Source organism: Nicotiana attenuata, unplaced genomic scaffold (assembly GCF_001879085.1).
Source record: "Nicotiana attenuata strain UT unplaced genomic scaffold, NIATTr2, whole genome shotgun sequence".
Taxonomy (NCBI): Eukaryota; Viridiplantae; Streptophyta; class Magnoliopsida; order Solanales; family Solanaceae; genus Nicotiana; species Nicotiana attenuata.
The window spans coordinates 295,448-317,024 of record NW_017670748.1 but is presented as its reverse complement, the minus strand read 5'-3'; the positions used below and the strand labels follow the sequence as shown (position 1 = coordinate 317,024).

General features: G+C 37.7%; 1 protein-coding gene across 1 annotated transcript; it reads left to right on the top strand.

Annotated features, from left to right (window-relative positions):
• Positions 1–15,451: 15,451 nt before the first annotated feature.
• Positions 15,452–21,260, top strand: LOC109242961 (probable glutamate carboxypeptidase 2). Its single transcript, XM_019409853.1, has 13 exons — positions 15,452–16,042; positions 16,999–17,513; positions 17,822–17,889; positions 18,191–18,272; positions 18,367–18,459; positions 18,574–18,726; positions 19,097–19,171; positions 19,270–19,357; positions 19,979–20,062; positions 20,164–20,252; positions 20,360–20,476; positions 20,646–20,765; positions 20,866–21,260. The coding sequence occupies exons 1-13, from the start codon at positions 15,622–15,624 to the stop codon at positions 21,046–21,048; spliced, it is 2,088 nt and encodes a 695-aa protein (XP_019265398.1). The 5' UTR covers positions 15,452–15,621; the 3' UTR covers positions 21,049–21,260.
• The last annotated feature ends 317 nt before the right edge of the window (positions 21,261–21,577 follow it).

Sequence of the window (21,577 nt, the reverse complement as noted above, 5' to 3'; positions counted from 1 at the left end):
TAATTTCACGAGCTACCTGCTATCTCCCACCAACATATGTACCGGATAACTCTATCACCAAGACTTGGACAAATAGGAAGAAATCACCTAGTAATATTTTTGCTTCGATCACCTAGAAAAATCACCTAACATATTTTGTCTCTACTAAAATTGGAACCGCAATTTTCTTTACTTTTTTATTTTATTGACTATTAGGCCACACTCTTAAGTGCGTTGTGCACGGAATAATGAGTCATCTTTTTAGGTAGAAAGTGGTACAAATTGGAGAATCGTGACATAGGATTGAAAGGTCACGGGTGCTTCCACTGAAATGAATGCAAGAAAAGTTGGCATTTGGGGGTGGGGGTGGGTGGGTTGTGTGTGTGTGTGTGTGGGGTGGGGGGGGTTGGTAGGAGTGTTCACAGGAAAGAATTTAGGCCACAAAGACAGCTTCATAGGAATGCACTTTTTAAGTTAAATAAAACTTATATATATATATATATTGTTTTCCTAAAAGTATTTGCTTTTGCACTTTGTTGAGGTTGTTTTTTTGTTGTTTGTTAGCTCCCGTGAGTGTTCTTTCTGTACCTGTATGAAAGTGAATATATTCCCATAAAATGATTCAGTAACTAACATTAGTTGGGTTTTATGTACTTTAATTAGGATTTACTATTTAGCAAAAAGTAATTATCTTTCATAATTAAAAGCCACTATGCACTAAAATACCAGATTTAAGGACTGTTATATAGTCAGTCCAAACAGTATAAACCTTTTACATTTATTGCTGTTAGGCCTGGTGCTGAGCTAGAGGGGCGGAAAGGGGTCCACATGAATTTTTTTGCCTAAAATTATATTATATATACAAAGCCAATTTTTATATATATAGCCCCCTCGATAAAATTCCTGCTTCCGCTACTGATTATACCTACAAGTTTAAGGCAGATTTGAATGGCATTAAGGTTTTGAAGTTTAGAGATGATGATTATTATGGAGTTAACTTATATACGCTGACACTGTGATAAATTTTTATCCCATAGTGTGAAAATTTTTGCACTATTACTATATACAAAAATTAAACACATCATTCGTATAGTGATCCAAACTTTGGCTTCATCTTGATCTTCAGCACTAACCAATTTAGTCATCTAATATTTGGTGCCTTTTCTCCATTTTTCCCTTTTTAAAAGACAAAGTCTGAATAGAAAAAAGTTAAATCCCACAGTATGATGCATAAAAGGAGAAATGCAAAATGTTAATTGATTGTCAGAAAGGAACAAAAAAAAAGTTGGAAAATTGGAGTTAAGAAAATAAAATGACTTAATAGGTGGTAAAGGATGAAGTGCCCAATATTCATTGTTGGTATTAAATTAGAAAAATAATATTCTTAGCAAAAGAGCTGCAATATTTTGTAGATGATTTTATGTTGTAGCACTATTATACTTCAAATAACAAAATTAGTTGATAAATGATTGGTATTTACGTGAAGACAATTAATCAACAAAATCTTAAAGAATTTCATTTCAGAAATATTAAAGTTATACCAATGGCGAAGTCACACAGACAGAGGTGTGGTCAATTGAACATCCTTGTCAGATAATTATATCTTACTATATATAAAAAAGTTATTGTATATACAGATCAAAATTTATTTTTCGTAATATCTCCCGCGCGAAATTTTTGATTTTACCACTGAATTATACAATGGTGTAAATGAAATTAAGAAAAAGAGGTTTTTGACCTTCAATTAGTGCTAATTGCAAAACAATTTAGGAAGAATAGAGACAAAGTATTGGAATGATGTAGATTCTAAATGAAGTTAGGAACTTATTGATTAGATACATTGTTAAGAATATGAAATTGAGAAAAAAGACAAAAATTGGTTACCTTTTTGTGAATTTTTGGTAGACAACTTCTTTTATTATCTTTTTTGACTCTTTGGAATTATCTACAAACAGCTTTCACGGGTGGAAAAACCATCAATCAGAGATATAAAATATAAAAAAAAAAAAAAAGATTTCTTTTTTGGCGTTTTTCATCAAACAATTTAAGAGCAAAACTAATTATTAATTAAAAAAAGCCTTTCAACATATATTAGTACATTTGATGGATTTTGTGAAAAGTAGGTATGCTAATGGATTATACTCGTCTACCACTTATAGAAAAGAAAGATTATATACACCTCTTACTGAAATAAATAAACATGTTACTCAGCAACTCGTTTTTTCTTCATTGTTTTTCATTTTCATTTTAATATTTTATTAATTGTCCATGATTAAAATATAAGTTTTGACAATGTGAAATTTATAATAAAAATTTTCTCATGTGGTACGCAGTGGCAAAGTGATGATGCGGCAATGACATGGTGTTTTTCGGTGTCGAAAAATTGACTTTTTGTTATGAAATAATAAAAGAATAAGAAGAGTATTGCAGAGAAAAGTAGGGAGAGAGAATTCTTATTGATATGGGATGAATTACAATAGAATAGAACCCTCTATTTATAGGGAGAGGGTGACTTAGCCACCAAGCAATGAACCCTAGTATCTCTCTAAATATAGACATTCACCATAAATATAATTATATTTATAACACTCCCCCTTGAATGTCTATTCAACAGATAATGTGCCTCGTTAAAACCTTGACTAAAATAAAACCCAGTGGGAAAAAAATTCTAGAGAAGGAAAAAGAGTACACATATCTAATAATACGCCTTTTGGTTGCCTCGTTAAAAACCTTGCAAGGAAAACCCAGTGGGACAAAACCTTGTAAGGGAAAAAGAGTACAACGCGTATTAACTCCCCCTGATGAGAGCATCAATTCACATCCTTAAGCATTTGCATTCCAATCTTGTGCACCATCTTCAAAAGATCTTTGGTAGAGATTTGATGAACAAATCGGCCATATTAACTTGAATGAATATATTGCACCTTTAAATCATCATTCTTGATAGAGATGGATTATCTTCATATGATCTTGTTGTAACAGTCAGTTCAATATCTTCACATAGAGGTGAAAACTCTTGCTATCATATTATCATGCATATAGTTATAGCAAGATACATTTGTGCACAAATTGCATTGAGGATGTAGTACTTCATGACCATGAATTTTATATGCTTTAAGCAATTTAAATCCTTCAAGGATTGGTAAGTTATATAAGCCATATAATAGACTTTAGATGCATATCAAGTGTTCATGTCATGCTAGCCATATAAGATATCGAAAACTGATTGCACATACCATTGACTTATACTTTCAAGTATTTGAACTACATGTTCAAAACTACATGTCTTTCATATGAAACCAATTCTATTCGAATTGTTACTTCAGACTTAAGATCCTCATATATATATTTAGCGCTATCATAGATGTCGTCGACAAACATTTTATATCAGTTTCAATATTTTTTCATAAAATAACATAGAGATCTCTTCATTCATATATTCAGGTACCTGAATCTTTCATGAGATTTTATGAAGTGTTAAGTCATGTGATATTCTAGATCACTTGCCTCCTTTATTATGATCATTTTGATCATTTGCTCATCTTCTTTATCAAGAAGTTTTATTTGAAACCGATTTGTCTGTATGCTATAAGCGTACCATAGACTTTGTCCTTCTAAGACTTAATATGAGCATTTGCAATGAGAATATAGTTACTTTCTTTGGGTCAGCAAATGCCTCCGGCATGCTTTGCAATATATTGCACATGAATTATCCTTTATGAACTTCAAGTTCATATTATCTTATTCGAGGATCGAGATGTATAAATAATAATTCATTCCATGTAACTTTTTCTCAACTGTTTATCATGTCTCCCCCTCATGTTAGAAAAACTAACTTGGTACCTCAACTTTGAGAATCCACCTTTGTGCGTTATGGTGTTAATCAAAATATACACCGCACATCAATAATAATAAGATGGAATTATTTGGTTCTTGACCCTGAACCACTTGTGAGGGGAGAAAATAATATACTTTGGTATATAACGTATATCAAACTGATATAGATAACTTTGTTCTCATAAGCAATTGTTTAGCTATTAAGTAGAGTCACTTAATAAATCATTTTGCTAAACCAACTGTGATGTAAACCAACTTATCAAGATAAACTTCTTAAATAGAAAATCTGGAAATTATGCTCGAAATTAAATTATTGAGCAAGTTACCTCGCAAAACACCATGTTGCGGGTTATTAATAATCGCACATGTAACCATCTCATAGATGCATCTTATGTGGTATACATGGCAGGTGAATGGGCCCATATTCACCTTTGATATTTCCAGCATTCATGGGATTCAATCCCAATTTTAATTGGTATATTAATTAATGAGAACAGGCAACATAATAGAATTCGTAAAGAACTTTCTAGTTCTTTAATATTTACCCATGTGAATTCTCTTTTATTTTTGCACATCATACTTAATTTGATATGGGTACACCAATTATGCCAACTGAATAAATTATCAATATTGAAAAACTTCAGATTTACACCATGACGTGTGCAATTATCAATAAACTCCAAGTTTATTATGATATGGGTTTTATATCAATAAACTTCCTTTTATTGTGGTCATTCTTTTGTTTGTTGTAGTACTAAACTGGNTTATTGATGGTCTTATTCAGCCGATTCGTCTTCAGATGGCCAAGGAGGCCGGGAGCGAGATCACTTTTCAGGAGGCGGCCAATGTGGCCCGCAGAGTTGAGATGGTTCTGTCACAGGGAGGTGGTCATGGGTCGGATAAGAGGCCCCGTCATTCAGGCAGATTCTGTGGTACCTCGTCTGGAGGTAGAGATTCTTATGGTAGAGGCCATCCTCTTAGGCCCTTTCAGTCCGCTCTCCAGGTCTCTCATGGTACTTCAGGCGGTCGAGGTTCTCAGACGCACTATCCTGATCAGCAGCCTTACAGTGCACCACCGGCTCCCATCAGTGCACCGCCGCTTCAGAGTTTTCGAGGTGGTCATTCGGGCCGCCAAGGTCAGCCTCAGTTTCCTCAGCTACAGCATTCGGGTGGATGTTATGAGTGTGGTGAGTATGGTCACATCAGGAGGGCTTGCCCGAGGTTGAGGGGTGCTCAGCCACAGCAGCGGGGTCCCCGTCCTATGATTCAGGCACCAGATGTTCCACAGGCCGCCCAGCCAGCTAGGGGCGAGGGTAGAGGTGCTAGAGGTGGAGGTAGAGGTCATAGAGGTGGAGCTCAGGCCGCCAGAGGTGGAGGCCAGCCAGCAGCCGGTCGTCCTAGAGAGACAGTTCAGGGTGGTGGGGCCCAGCCCCGATGTTATGCTCTTCCAGCCAGGCCAGAGGCTGAGTCTTCAGATGCAGTCATTAGGTACTATTCTGGTTTGTGATAGAGATGTTTCAGTGCTATTTGATCCAGGGTCTACGTATTCGTATGTGTCCTCTTATTTTGCACCGTACCTGGTCATGCCTAGTGATCCACTGAGTATTCCTGTTTATGTATCTACACCGGTGGGTGATTCTATTGTGGTCGATCAAGTTCATCGTTCTTGTGTTGTGGTGATTGGGGGTCTTGAGACCCGTGTTGACTTGTTGCTTTTAGATATGGTCGACTTCGATGTTATATTGGGGATGGACTGGTTATCCCCGTATCATGCTATCTTGGACTGCCATGCCAAGGCCGTGACCATAGCTTTACCAAATTTGCCCCGTTTAGAGTGGAGAGGGACCCCAGGTCACTCTACCCGTAGTGTTATTTCGTACATGAAGGCTCGGCGTATGGTCGAGAAGGGGTGTTTGGCCTATTTAGCCTATGTTCGGGATTCCAATGCTGAGGTTTCTTCTATTGATTCTGTGCCCGTTGTTTGTGAGTTCCCTGATGTTTTTCCTTCAGACCTGCCGGGTATGCCACCCTACAGGGGTATTGATTTCTGCATTGATCTGGTACCGGGCACTCAGCCCATTTCTATCCCCCCATATCGTATGGCCCCGCTGGAGTTGAAAGAGTAAAAGGAACAGTTGCAGGATTTGCTTGAGAGGGGTTTCATTAGACCCAGTGTCTCACCTTGGGGTGCGCCGGTGTTATTTGTCAAGAAGAAGGATGGGTCAATGAGAATGTGTATTGATTACCGGCAATTGAACAAGGTAACGATCAAGAATAAGTATCCACTGCCGAGGATTGATGATTTGTTCGACCAGCTTCAGGGTGCCAGGGTATTTTCCAAGATTGACTTGCGATCTAGCTACCATCAGTTGAGGATTAGGGCATCCGATGTCCCTAAGACAGCTTTCTGCACTCGGTACGGGCATTATGAGTTCTTGGTTATGTCATTCGGGTTGACAAATGCCCCAGCAGCTTTCATGGACTTGATGAACCGAGTGTTCAGGCCTTATTTGGACTCATTCGTGATAGTTTTCATTGATGATATATTGATATATTCCCGCAGCCAGGAGGAGCACGAGCAGCACCTTAGAGTGGTTCTTCAGACTCTGAGGGATAGTCAGTTATATGCCAAGTTCTCCAAGTGTGAGTTCTGGCTGAGTTCAGTTGCATTTTTGGGTCATGTTGTATCAGCAGAGGGTATTCAGGTGGACCCAAAGAAGATAGAGGCAGTCAAGAACTGGCCTAGACCAGCATCAGCTACAGAGATTCGAAGTTTCTTGGGGTTGGCAGGCTATTATCGACGGTTCGTGGAGGGGTTTTCATCTATTGCAGCCCCAATGACCAGATTGACCCAGAAGGGTGCCCAGTTCAGATGGTCGGATGAGTGTGAGGCGAGCTTTTAGAAGCTCAAGATAGCTTTGACTACGGCACCGGTGTTGGTTTTTTCCATTGGCTCAGGGCCTTATACAGTCTATTGTGATGCTTCCCGTGTTGGGCTTGGAGCAGTGTTGATGCAGGATGGCAAGGTCATTGCCTATGCTTCGAGGCAGTTGAATATCCACGAGAAGAATTATCCGGTTCATGATCTAGAGTTGGCAGCCATTGTTCATGCATTGAAGATTTGGAGGCATTATCTATACGGCGTGGCGTGTGAGGTGTACACTGTTCACAAGAGTCTTCAGTACTTGTTCAAGCAAAAGGAGTTGAATTTGAGGCAGAGGAGGTGGTTGGAGTAGTTGAAAGATTATGATGTCACCATTTTATATCACCCGGGGACGGCCAATATGGTGGCCGATGCTTTGAGTAGGAAGTCAGCTAGTATGGGCAGTCTTGCTTTTATTCCGGTCAGTCAGAGGCCGCTTGCTTTGGATGTTCAGGCTTTGGCCAATCGATTTGTGAGGTTGGATATTTCTGAGCCTAGTCGGGTGTTAGCTTGCACGGTCGCTCGTTCTTCATTATTGGAGCGTATCCGTGACCGGCAGTTTGATGATCCCCATTTGTGTGTCCTTAGAGACACGGTGCAGCGTGGAGGTGCCAAGCAGGTGACATTAGATGCTGATGGAGTCTTGAGATTGCAGGGGCGAGTTTGCGTGCCCAATGTGGATGGACTTCGAGAGTTGATCTTAGAGGAGTCCCATAGTTCCCGGTACTCTATTCATCCGGGTGCGGCGAAGATGTATCAGGATTTGCGGCAACATTATTGGTGGCGTAGAATGAAGAAGGATATTGTGGCATATGTGGCGCGGTGTTTGAATTGTCAGCAGGTTAAGTATGAGCATTAGAGGCCTGATGGATTATTTCAGAGGATTGAGCTTCCCGAGTGGAAGTGGGAGAGGATTACTATGGACTTCGTTACTGGACTTCCGTTGACCCGGGAGAAGTTCGATGCAGTTTGGGTCATTGTTGATAGGCTGACCAAGTCAGCGCATTTCATTCATGTGGCAGTCTCCTATTCATCCGAGAGGTTAGCTGAGATTTATATTTGGGAGATTGTTCGTCTTCATGGTATGTCGGTATCTATCATTTCGGACCGAGGTACGCAGTTTACCTCGCGTTTCTGGAGAGCAGTTCGGCGAGAGTTAGGCACCCAGGTGGAGTTGAGTACCGCATTTCATCCTCAGACGGACGGGCAGTCCGAGCGGACTATTCAGATATTGGAGGATATGCTCTGGGCTTGTGTTATTGACTTTGGAGGTTTATGGGATCAGTTCTTGCCTTTAGCAGAGTTTGCCTACAACAACAGCTACAAGTCGAGTATCCAGATGGCTCCTTATGAGGCTTTATATGGTAGGCGGTGTCGATCTCCAGTTGGATGGTTTGAGCCGGGAGAGGCTCGGTTGTTNCTGAATAAATTATCAATATTGATAAACTTCAGATTTACACCATGACGTGTGCAATTATCAATAAACTCCAAGTTTATTATGATATGAGTTTTTATATCAATAAACATCCACTTTATTGTGGTATTCTTTTATTTGTGTAGTACAAACTGGAGAATAAAGCGGGTTGCTTTTCACATACATATTATCCCGCTACAAGTTGTAGTAATAGAAGATATTAAATTTTTCCTTTATTTATAGTCTCAATATAATCAACCGCTTTCGCGTATACTTTGGAAACTGAATAAGTTTCTTTGAGACTTACTACAACACAATACCTTATTGGTAATCAATTGTGTTTCTCCAAAATAGTAATAATTGGCTCTTCCAGAGCTCTCAATTAATTTTGTAGTACCACATATTCATCAACATCCATAAGGTGAATATCTCTTTTAAAGAGAAAGTTATACCATTATGGTTATGGTCAAAATTATATGCAAGATATGTTTCTTGCATTACCGTTGTCTTTTAATAATCACAATGCCAAAATATTTTGGCGTACAATAGGTACGTGACCAATGACCATTCATGCCATTCTTATATCATCTCAAACCTCCTTTTAGAGGTGAGTGCGGTATATTCACTACCACTAGCACGTTCATATTCTTTGAAGAATGAATATGTATTCGTAAATCAGATGTTGTCACATTCACATCATGAATGGACCATAATCATCTATATGTGCTTAATAAAATCTCATGTCAAATCGATGACAAATATTACTTTCAGAGAGTGAAGGATTATTTTGAGAATCCTTATTATTCTCATTATCACAATGATGACGATTATAATTTCGTCTATTGTCACGTCCACATCCATTGATACCTTCACGGTAATAATTTTGTCTTCTTTCAGACTTATCACATATTGCTATTACATTCTCTTAAGGGAATGAGAATGGAGCAAATTCAATGGGACGGGTTTTCATTTCTTGTGCTCACGATCATACATGACTTTGATCATGGCAAGACATAGAAATTTTACCACTTCAGGTGGTTATAATTTCTTACAAACTTCAGTAGAGTTAAAATCAAGATTTATTGTCTTTACTTGTATTTAAAATCAAATTATAGAATCTCAAGAATCTAAAAGAGAAAATTAAAGTAAGGTACTTACCTTAAATTCAGAATTTAATCATAAAGGAAGTTCATGGAACAATTGACAATCATTATGCTCAATCCCAAAGCTTCTACTCAATTGGTTAGAGTCTCGTGCTGATAACGTGTTATGAAATAATAAAAGAATAAGAAGAGTATTGCAGAGAAAAGTAGGGAGAGAGAATTCTTATTGATATGGGATGAATTACAATAGAATAGAACCCTCTATTTATAGGGAGAGGGTGACTTAGCCACCAAGCAATGAACCCTAGTATCTCTCTAAATATAGACATTCACCATAAATATAATTATATTTATAACACTTTTCAATTATTTGTGTTTTCTGGGCAACTAACCTATAGTTTAGTGATTTTACTATTACAAAAAATAATTTTGTGACTTTAATGTTATAATTGTAGTTTAGTTACTTTAGCGTTAAAAAAAATTATTTTGTAACTTTAGTGTTAAATTTATTTCGCTAATTTTTCTGTTACAAAAAATAGTTCTATGACTTTAATGTTACAAAAAGTAAATTTAGTGATAGTCGATAAAATTTAGTGAGGTACTTTAATTTAGATATATTGTTTTACGGAAAACTTTTACTCATAGGCGATGGGTAAATCAAACAAATGAATACAGAACATGTGTCTTTACATATATTGCTATTACTAAAATATTTTTAATTTATACATATTATCACTGTGACGACCCAAAGCGTCATTACCTGTTTTCTTACTCATTCCGTGCTTCCGAGGCCTTGAAAACCTCATTTGTAGTCGCCTTGATTTGCGTGCGCAGTCCGGGCGCGTAGCCGGAAAGCTTAAATATGAAATTCTGTGAAAATACTAAAATTTGATATTAAAATGAGTAAATTTGACTCCGATCAACATTTTTAGCTAAACGGACCCGGACCCGTGATTTGACGGTCCCGGAGGGTCCGTAGGAAAATATGGGACTTGGGCGTATGCCCGGAATCGAATTCCGAGGTCCCAAGCCCGAGAAATAAATTTTTGAGTAAAATTATTTTTCTGAAATTTATAAAGAAAAATTGAAATGAAAATTGGTTTGAACGTGTTGGTATCGAGCCCGTATTTTGGTTCCGGCGCCCGGTACAGGTCTTATATGTAGTTTAAGATATTTCTGCGAAGTTTGATTGAAATCGGACGTCGTTTGACGTGTTTCGGACTTAAAACTCTAAATTTGAAAGTTTATGAAGTTTGAAGAAAAACTAGTGATTTTGAGGTTTGATTCATTGTTTTTGATGTTATTTTGGCGGTTTGATCACACGGTTAAGTTCGTAGGATGTTGTTGAGTTAGTGTATGTGTTTGGTTAGGAGCCCCGAGGGCTCGGGAGTGTTTCGGAGGTGTTTCGGAGTGGTTTCACATCAGTATCCACGCGTTCGCGTAGACCAAGTCCTGGACCCCTCCAGCCTTTCCTCTTCGCGTTCGCACTCTTCCCATCGCGAACGCGATGGTCTGCCAAGTTTACCCTTCGCGAACGCGACCCTCCTTCCGCGAACGTGAAGGGCAATTCTGCCCAGTTATATTTTTAAAAATTTCCAGAACAGTAGCTACGGGATTTTCACAAAAACACACGAGCTCCTTCTTCTCCAAGGTCCTTAGGCGACCATTGAAGCTTCCTTTCATCAAAACTTCGTGGGTTAGTGAATCTTAACTCGTTTCCTTCATTTTCCATCAATATCTATTGAATTCCTAAGCCTAAAACATGTGATTTAGGGTAGAAATTGGGGGAATTGGGTAGAGTTAGGGCTTTTTACTTTTCTTGATTTAGACCTAGTTTTGGGGTCGAATTTGAAAATAAATTATATATTCGGGCTCATGGGTGAATGGGTGATATGAATTTGGTCCGAACCTCGTGTTTTGACCAAGTGGGCCCGGGGTCAATTTTTGGGGTTTTAGGAAGAAAGTTTGGAAATCTATAATTAGGCATTGGCTTTGATTTGTTTAGCATATATTGATACTGTAAAGTCATTATCGTATAGATTTGATTGAGTTGGAGCCGAATTCGAGAGGGAAAGCGGTTGTTGTGGATTGATTTGGCCGTGGAAGTTGAGGTAAGTGTTTGGTCTAACCTTAGCTTGAGGGAATAGGAGTTGAGTCTTATTTGCTACTTGCTAATTGTCGAGTACGATGTATAGGCATGGTGACGAGTATCTATACATTGGTGTCTAGCATGACCGTGAGTCCTTATATTGCGAATATCCTGGTTTTGTTATAGCTTCCATACTTAATTGATGATTTCTATATGTTGTAAAGAGTATGTGAAAGGAAATTGTGATCTTTGAACTTCGTGGAGCGTGGCTCGAGTTGAAATACAAATTGTGAAGGTATATGAGATATTTAAATCCTTGGAGCGTTGGCTCAAGTGATAATGTGAACTATGAGATGAAAGTGAAAGAAAGAGAATGAGTTATTGGTTTATTCCCTTGCCGGGACGTTTTGCTGTTTTGTTGATTTTCTCCCTTGCCGGGACATGGAAATTTATTGATATTGTTCCCTTATTTGTGATTGTTGTTTGGGTGAGGAAGAGTGATAAAGCACGAAGGGTAATGCCGTGCATTGTATGATATTTGTGGATCGGGTTGCGCGCCGCAACAACGCTAGATGATATGGATCGGGTTACACGTCGCAACAATGATATTTGTGGATCGGGTTGCACGCCGCAACAATGCTAAATGATATGGATCGGGTTGCATGCCGCAACAGTGTTGTTATATATTGGGATCGGGTTGTGCGCCGCAACAATTATTGATATAAGTGTGTTTATTTTGGATATTAGTTTCTTTGTTCGCTGTAAATTCTAAGCTGCCCTTAGACTGCTACTCTGGATTTACTGTTAATACTGGTATACCCTCCCCCCCCCTCCCCCGCAGCATGTTTCCCCCTCCCATTTTTACTTGTTTATTCCTGCTTTACTTTCCGTTGTATATTATATAACTGCACAGGTTTAATTGGTAGACGGGTCTTAGCCTCGTCACTATTTCGCCGAGGTTAGGCTAGGCACTTACCAGCACATGGGGTCGGTTGTGCTGATACTACACTCTGTGCTATTTTGCACAGATCCAGATTTTGGACAGCAGCAGCAGTAGCGTGGGAGCAGGCCTTCAGTCCAGCGAGACACCGAAGTAGCCTTGCAGGCGTCCGCAGGCCCGGCGTCTCCCCTATCTTTTACTTTAGACTGTTATCTCATTGTATTCGAGACAAACAGATATATTTCTTTCAGACATTGTATTTAGTATTCTTAGATGTTCGTGAGTATTGTGACACCAGTCTTGGGTAGAGGCTTATTTGAATTCTTCCGCATTTTCATTCAGTTTTTCGCTAATTTAAGACTTCCGCTTATTTAGTTAAATCAATTACTTTTATTTTAATGCTGATAAATTATTAAAAAGGATTATGTTGTTAATGATAAAGTAATAAATGTTTGGCTTGCCTAGCTCCCAATAGTAGGCGTCATCACGACTTCCGAGGGTGGAAAATCCGGGTCGTGACAATCACCTTAATTTATATTTAAAGTTTTGCCAATTTTACCATGCCAAAATATTATTACAAAATTAGGCTAAACTGGCAATGAACGAACTTTGATTAATGAGCAGACTTTGGATAATATCAGGCCTTCCCAACTTTTATGAGCGAAGCCCAACACAAGGAAACATCACAGGCCCAATATTGATTGATTTCCTAAAGTTGAAAAAATAAATAAAAGATTCTATCAAATTTCATTATATATTTTTTCTGATTTAGCTACAAAATAATCTGATTTCCTTTTAATTAACTCCTATTGAATAGGAAACTTTTCATTGATTCCTTTATACTAAGATATATTAGTTTTTAATCGTTTTAACTTATATAAAGAGCAAAATAAGGCCTCTCCATCTAAGAAATCAAGGTGCAAAATTGTTACTAGGGGCGTTCGGGCAGTTTGGATTGAATACGAGATTTCGGTTTGGATTTTTGATTTTCAGATTGAAGAAATGACAACTCAAATCCAATCCAAATAAGTTCAGGATTGGATCGGATTTTTTAAGTTCCGTTTGGGATTAATCGGTTTGGATATTATGGATTTTCAGTTTTGGGCATATAAGTTGAGATGTTTCTACTTAATGAATATCCAAATGAGGTACTCATGTTAAATTGCCTGAAAAGTTCTTCATTTCTTGCCGCAATTATCCAAATAAAGTATTCAAGCAATGAAATTATTATCAAAAAATACAACAGAGACATTAGTACGGCTGATAAGAAGTAGCAATAGTGAAATTATGTCCAAATAGAAAGTATTTTGATAGTAACATAGTAATTAATATTGAATATATGAGATAATATCTAATGGATATGGTATTGAACTTATTACTATTGGCATATGGATAATGGACTAAAATATAAGATATTAAAATTTCGGATTTTCGGATATCCAAAAATACGAAGTACCAAATCCAATATCCAATCCGAAACCAAATAATTTTAAAAATTAAATCCATAATCCTAAAATCCAAACCAAAAATTCGAATTTTGATTTTGAATTTCGAATTTTGCCCAAACTATGACCACCCCTAACTGTTACATGTAAAGTACAATAACCGGAAGAAAGGTTGTCAAATTGAGCGTCTGAATAAAAGGACTCAGTCCCCGTGAATGAATGAATCCAACAATGTTCGCAAGTACGACATAGCAGAATATTGTTAAAATATCATGGTATAGCCAGTTTTCACACTGGTCAATGAAAAATAGCCAGCGTTTATCAAGTCAATGAAAAATAGCCACTATTTTGCTGTAACAGGGACCGGTCCAATATAATATACGGGAGTTCTGGTGCATTTGTGTACGAACTCCAGCATATTATGCTGGATCGGTATACTTTGCTAACTCCTGTAAAATTTGCGGGAGACTGGAGCACCAGTGCTCCAAACTCCAGTATATTATACTGGACAATTATACTTGCTGGAACTCCCGTAAAATTTGCGGGAGTTCCAGCATAGTTATCCTGGATCTCCCGTAAAATTTACGGGAGTTCAAGCATACTTATGCTGGAACTCCCGTAAAATTGCGGGAGTTCAAGCCTACTTATGTTGGAACTCCCGTAAAATTTGCGGGCGTATTTTTCCGGATTTTGAACAGTGTTTTCGCTCAGATTTAAAGTGGCTAAATTTCGATGACTTTTGAAACTTGGCTATTTTTCAACGACCAGTGGTAAATCTTGCTATTTTTGAATTTCTCCCCAGAATATTTCGAACGTCAGAACCTTATATATTTAGAATATGCTATATATTTAGCATTAGCTGATCCGCTCTCTCAACTCAAAACTAAAACGGCTAAGTTTTGAATATGCTATTGTCACGAAGGGACCAATAGCTAAGACATCCACCCAATCGCTTAAACTAAATATAGCCGGTGGATATATAATTCGTGTATAATAATTTTTAGGAAAAGTAAATAATAAATTTAACCGGTTATTTATGTAAAGATCTCAAATTATGTCTAGGTCTAAATTATGTAGTTGTGATAATGGGTAAGTGAGCACATGTGCCATAGTCCTATTATTCACCTTAGCTACTTCAAACTAAAGTTTTGGAATAAAGGGCATGAAATAAAATGTTTACATCATTTGTAGGCCCCTGCCTTGGCCCCTTTTGATGAAACACACACAAAAATCCAAGAATCATAACATTTCTTTATGACATCTTTTGAAACTACCTTGAAAAGATAAACATCAATTAACCAAAAAAAAAATTCAGTGAAAGCTGATTCACTAAAATAAATGGGGATATATTTATTAAATAGTGGCGGAATCAGTAATTCTAACAAGAGAATTCCAAAAAAAAAAAAAAGTATAATAATGTAATATATGAGATTTGAATCTGTAAAAAATTATTTTTACTCTACCGTCAATCTTTCTCTATAACTGCCTTATTTTTCCGAAATTTTTTGGCTGCTATAGTGAATTACTGTTATAGAGGACATATATTATATCATAATATAATATTCGGTTTCGAGAAAAACTCGACTTTTATAATGAATGACTATGATATAGGGATGTTGTTATAACGATGTCTGACTATATTTGTTTAGTATAATTTTCCGGCTAGATCCATCATGTAATCAATCCAATAATCATTTCTATCCCTTTAAAGATTATTGTCATACCTAAAAAGCCCTCCAAAAAAGACAATTGTGACATTGAAAACCACTATAACATAAAAGAATCAACTTTCTTTCACACTTCACCTTTACACCATTTCAGCAAAGATTCAAGAATCCACAACTATACTCTTTGTAAAAATCTATTGGCAAATTCCAACAACCTAATTCAAATGTATAATTTAGCAATTTACACTTTCATAGCCATAGCCACTTCAATTTCCTTTCTTGTCTTGCCATCCCCTCCAAAATCCTACTATCACTCTTTATTCATATCTGATTCCTTATCTGATAATTCTTCTATAGCAAACAATCTTTACATTTTAACAAAAAGACCTCATGTTGCTGGTTCTAAAGCTAATGCTGAAGCAGCAATTTATGTTTTATCAATTCTCAGTTCTTGCAACATAAAATCACATGTAACATCCTATGATGTTGCCTTAACTTATCCTGTCTCGAGGTCTTTAATTCTTACACCTTCTTCTTCAGAAAAACCAATAGAGTTTGGTCTTTTTCAGGAGATTTATGAAAATGATCCATATGCAGATGTTGCAAATGAAGTATTACCTACTTTCCATGCTTATGCAAGATCAGGTAATATTAAACTATGTTTCCGACTACTTGAAATGATGGATTTTGTTTAAATATATTCAGGTCTATTGTATTTCTCATGAATCTTGAAAATGAATTTGAGAAATTATTTTTATTCATTCTTGGTTTTGACAAATACATTTTGCTTATTGAATGTTTTAGGAAGGGGAGCCTTGGCGTAACTGGTAAAGTTGTTGTCAAGTGACTAGGAGGTCACGGGTTCGAGCCGTGGAAACAGCCTCTTGCAGAATGTAGGGTAAGGACTAAGGCTGTCTATAATAGACCCTTGTGGTCCGGCCCTTCCTCGGACCCTGCGCATAGTGAGAGCTTAGTGCACTGAGTTGCTTATTGATGTTTTAAGTTTTTTAAGAGTACTTAAGCCTATAATAGGGATGGTTTCTTTGGAAATCATAAGCAATTCAATTGAAAAACATTTGAGAGAGACATTGATTAGAACGCGAAATAATAGATTCAAGAAGAGAAGCACAATATTCTTGAAGCTACCTTTTGTGTAGTTTCGTTGAATACCGGAGATAGTGCTATTATTATTCTTCCATTTGTTCTTGAAGGAGACTTCAGCTATCTTTAAGAAACGTTGTTACGTGCTTTTGAGCCAAGCAAGTTCTATTTAGGTTCTCTAATAATATCATAGGTCATGGGTTCGAGCCGGGGGAATCAAGGTAGGCTGCCTACATCACACACCCTTGGGCTGCGGCCCTTCCCCGGACCCTGCTCCAAGCAGTTCTATTTAGGTTCTCTAATAGTATTATAGGTCATGGGTTCGAGCCATGAAATGAGAGTAGGCTGCCTACATCACACCCCCTTGGGATGCGGCCTTTCTCCGAACCCTGCGTGAATGCGGGATGGTTTGTACACCGGGCTGCCCTTTTTTTTATTCTACAATTTGAAGATATTTCAATTTAATAAATTTGAAGATTTTATTATCTTGGTTTTAACAGGCAATGCAACTGGCCCCGTGGTATATGCAAATTATGGTCGCGTGGAGGACTATGCAACATTGTTCGAAATGGGAGTGAATGTATCTAATACTGTTGTATTAGCTAGATATGGAAAAATATACAGGGGAGACATTGTACATAATGCTTATGCTGCTGGTGCAATTGGAGTGTTAATTTTTACAGATAAAAAGGATTATGGTGGCGCAAAATGGTTTCCGGACGATAAGTGGATGCCCCCGAGTGGAGTTCAAGTGGGATCAGTGTATGACGGAACGGGTGATCCTACAACGCCAGGTTGGCCTAGTACTGGAGAATGTGAGAGATTATCAAATGAGGAAGTGGATGATTCCGGGAATGTACCGTTGATACCTTCACTGCCGATTTCTTCGGCTGATGGAGATGCTATCATAAGGACTATAGGTGGAAAAGAAGCAAATGTGGATTGGCAAGGAGGAAAAGATAGTCCTATTTATAGAGTTGGGCCAGGACCTGCAATTGCTAACCTCTCTTATGAAGTAAGTATGAGAAATACTAAACTTTATGTCATTATCAGAATTAATTGTTATTTGTATATGTTGTGTTTCGTGGTGGGACAGATCTTATCCTTCCATCTTTAACCAGAGGTCTCAGGTTCGAGCCTTGGTAATGGAGAAATTCCTGGAAGGGAACGGTTCCCCCTTTACTGGGCCATGTGTGACGCGAATCTGAATTAGCCGGGCCAATAAGTTTCTAATACCGGATGGTTTATCCTTCCTTTAGAAAGCAACATGAGTGCTAGTCTATAAATCAATTTGGGATTGTTGAATGGATGTTAGTTTTGCAGGGACAACAAGTCATAAGCACAATTCAAAATGTTATTGGAGTTATAGAAGGAGAAGAAGAACCTGATCGGTACGCCTCTAAATTACAATTTTCATGAGTTAGTTGACTTTAGTACAGCCTGAAAATGCATAATATTCATCAATATTAGAATGAAATTGGTTTAAATAGGACAGAATGAATGAATACAATGAATTCATATATTCGACCCCAACTAGTCAGGGATTGAGGCTTGATTGATGAGTTAGCTGATTCATGTGCAAGCATCCACAAAGAAGATAAAATACTACCATAAAACAAAGGAAAATTTATTAAAACATGGCCAAAAATATGCTAGGAAATGTTTGTGTCGCTGAAGGGAAGATGTTTCCAGGTTCGTAATACTAGGTAATCATCGCGACGCATGGACATTTGGAGCTGTTGATCCCAATAGTGGCACAGCAGCCCTACTTGAGGTAATATTACGTAAAATGTCAAGGAAATATTTCGTGCATCAAACATGTAATGTACATACGTAACAGATTACCTGATTTGCTTATGAGAATGCAGATTGCACAAAGGCTAGAAAAGCTGCAAAAGAAAGGGTGGAGACCGCGAAGAACAATCGTCTTATGCAACTGGGACGCTGAGGAGTATGGCCTGGTGACTGTTTATCTCTTCTCTTAGACACACACAAGCATTTTTGTAGAGAACAAAGCTTCATGTCAAAAGAACAGACATGGAATTAAGTAAATTTTAACAAATTGCTTGTTTCAGATAGGTTCGACTGAGTGGGTAGAAGAAAACCGAGAAATGCTAGCGACTAGGGTTGTCGCCTACTTGAACGTCGATTGTGCAGTTCAAGCGGGACATTTTCGAGCCTCTGCAACCCCACAGCTTGATGAAGTAATCATACAAGTTGCTCAGCAGGTATTCTCCTAATTATTTCAAAAGAAAAAATGTCAAGCAATCTCAGAGGCGGAGCTAGAATTTGAAGTTTATGTGTACGGAATTTTTAAATTACGGCCCTTCTAAATTGAAAACGCGTACATATTCAATGGTTTTCTTAAGACAAATACAAGATTTGGACTAAAGCTACTGGCTCTGGACGAACCCATATCCCGCATTCTAGCTCCGCTTGTGAGCAGACTAGTACAATAATACGACGCCTATTTTATTGTCACCAATCCATTTCTTATCTTGAAACAAGAAACTCCAACAACATGCAAGTAAATTGCAGATTATTTTGAACATGTATTGTAACTTCTGATTCATCTTGAACTAACTTATTCCTTAAAAGGTAAAAGATCCTGATAACTCCTCACAGACTATCTACCAATCGTGGCTCGGCTCTGCCAACGACACGACAGTAAAGGTGAGAGTGGTAAAATGCTTACCTAAGTTCATTTAAGAGCATACAAGTCTGACAATGGAAGGCATACTAATCCGGATTAATTATCTTTCTTAATGAAGCTCGGGAGATTAGGAGGTGCTGGATCAGATTACGCGGCATTTGTTCAACACATTGGCATTCCAGCACTCGACCTGTCTTTTGGCGATGGTAACAAATATATTAGTTCCCTGGCAAAAGCATGTTCAGTTATTTTTTGTAAGCTGAGATAGATAGAGCTTTTTATTTCAGAAACTGCTTGAAATGTAGGCACCACGCTTTAAATAAGACCAGAGTAGACTACACAAAAAATCAAGGAAAAAACACGAACAATAACAAGGGGTAAACACATAATAAGAAAGCCAGTTAAAAGAAGTTGTAAACTATCCGACTCTTGTAACAAAAAGAATAGATTGAGCATACTAAGATGCTAAAACTGTTCATTATAAAACGAACTTGTGGCTATCCTGCTTGAGTTATAGGAACTAATTTTTAAAGCATAATTTTTATCGGAAACAGCCTCTCTACCTTTACCAAGTAGGGGTAAGGTTTGTGTACACACTACCCTCCCCAGACCCACTTGCGGGATTAAGCTAGGTTTGTTGATGTTGTTGTTGTAATGACCAGCTCGAAGTGTAGCAGACGATTAGGTGTCCAAGAAGAGAATGAAAAATGCAGGAATCAATTATCACTTTCAGAGTGGGCTAACAATGCTCCATTGGTTCAACTTAAGCATAGCCATATCATCGAGCCATCTACAATTTTTGAAGTGCATTCACCATTTGATTGCAGGTTACCCAGTTTACCACTCAATGTATGATGACTTTGTGTGGATGAAGAAATTTGGAGATCCAATGTTTCATAGGCATGTAGCAGGTTCGTTATGCCTTTTCTCGAATTACCATATGTTGGAAATGTGGATGACACAATTAAAGATGTCATCTTGGGTTCAGTCTAATTTGATTATATTTTTACAGTGGCAAGCATTTGGGGTTTACTAGCACTTCGGCTTGCAGACGATGAAATTTTGCCGTTTAATTACCTAACCTATGCGTATGAGCTCCAGGTAGGAGTAAAGAGCTTGGATTCTTTCTCAAAAGCAAATGCATTACTACCTTGTCCTTTTAGCTACAATTAAAATGCAACCTAATGTTAGCAATATTCATGAAACAGAGAAGTGCAGAACAGTTGGAAACTGAAATATCAGAAAATGGCATTACACTTATTCCCTTGTATGCTTCTGTTGAGAAGCTCCTAAAAGCAGCTATAGGAATTGAGGACGACGTAAAGGTACAACATGAGTTCTATTATAGAGATCATTGTAACACATTGACATGCTAATAAAGTTAATTCGAGTGTGATCTTTCTAACAACTTAAGATTTTAGATGAGATGATCACACAATTCAACAGTAATAGTTAAACTGAGCGTATGGAGTTAACAAACACATTAAATTGTAGGCAGTCAAAGCAAAAAGAAGTTGGGCATCGGTGAGAGAGTTGAACGACAGACTAATAATGACAGAACGAGCATTCACAGACAAAGACGGGCTTTCCTCAAGAACATGGTATAAACATTTGGTAAGTCTTATTTCAACCTTGCTCATATACAAAATGATATAACATAGTTATCCATCTCATGACATATACATTGCACTTAATTACTGCAATTTTTTCTCAGATTTATGCACCAGCAAGGCACGACGATTATGGATCTAACTCATTCCCCGGTGTATCTGATGCTATTGAGAAAGCCAAGAGCCTGAATTCTACAGACTCGTGGCGTTCTGTACAACATGAAGTTTGGCGAGTTGCTCGAGCCATCACTCAAGCATCACTAGTCCTTAGTGGTCGATTAACGTGAATCTTTGCAGTATCATTTACAATGTTATTATGTTCAAAATTAAATGATATGATGCAAGTGGTTGTATGGTTTCACAAGCTTGGTTTTAAACAGGTTGTGAAATTTTGCTAAAGATCAAACATGAATTGATCTTACTGAACAACAGAAAATATAGCGAACTTCTAGTACTCTTTTTTATATATTTTATTTTGCATAATATTAGTTCTAAATGAGCCTAAATGGAACGACATGGTTAGCGAGGATTCATATAGCCAATCCAACCAAGAGGATTGCTGCATAGTTGTTGTACCGTCTTTGATACAATATGGAGAGAACCATACCCCAAAAGCCAGCTATTGAGGTAGGAGAGTCCAGTGTTATATATATTCCACATCAGTACATTGCAATACCGATGAGGAACTCAAGTCTCATACCTTGCAATGGACCATAACAGCCTTGTGAAGTCGACATAATTCTACAGTCGGAAAAGGGTCAAATATATCCCTGTACTATCTGAAAAGTTTAAATATATCCTCCATTTGAGTATCTG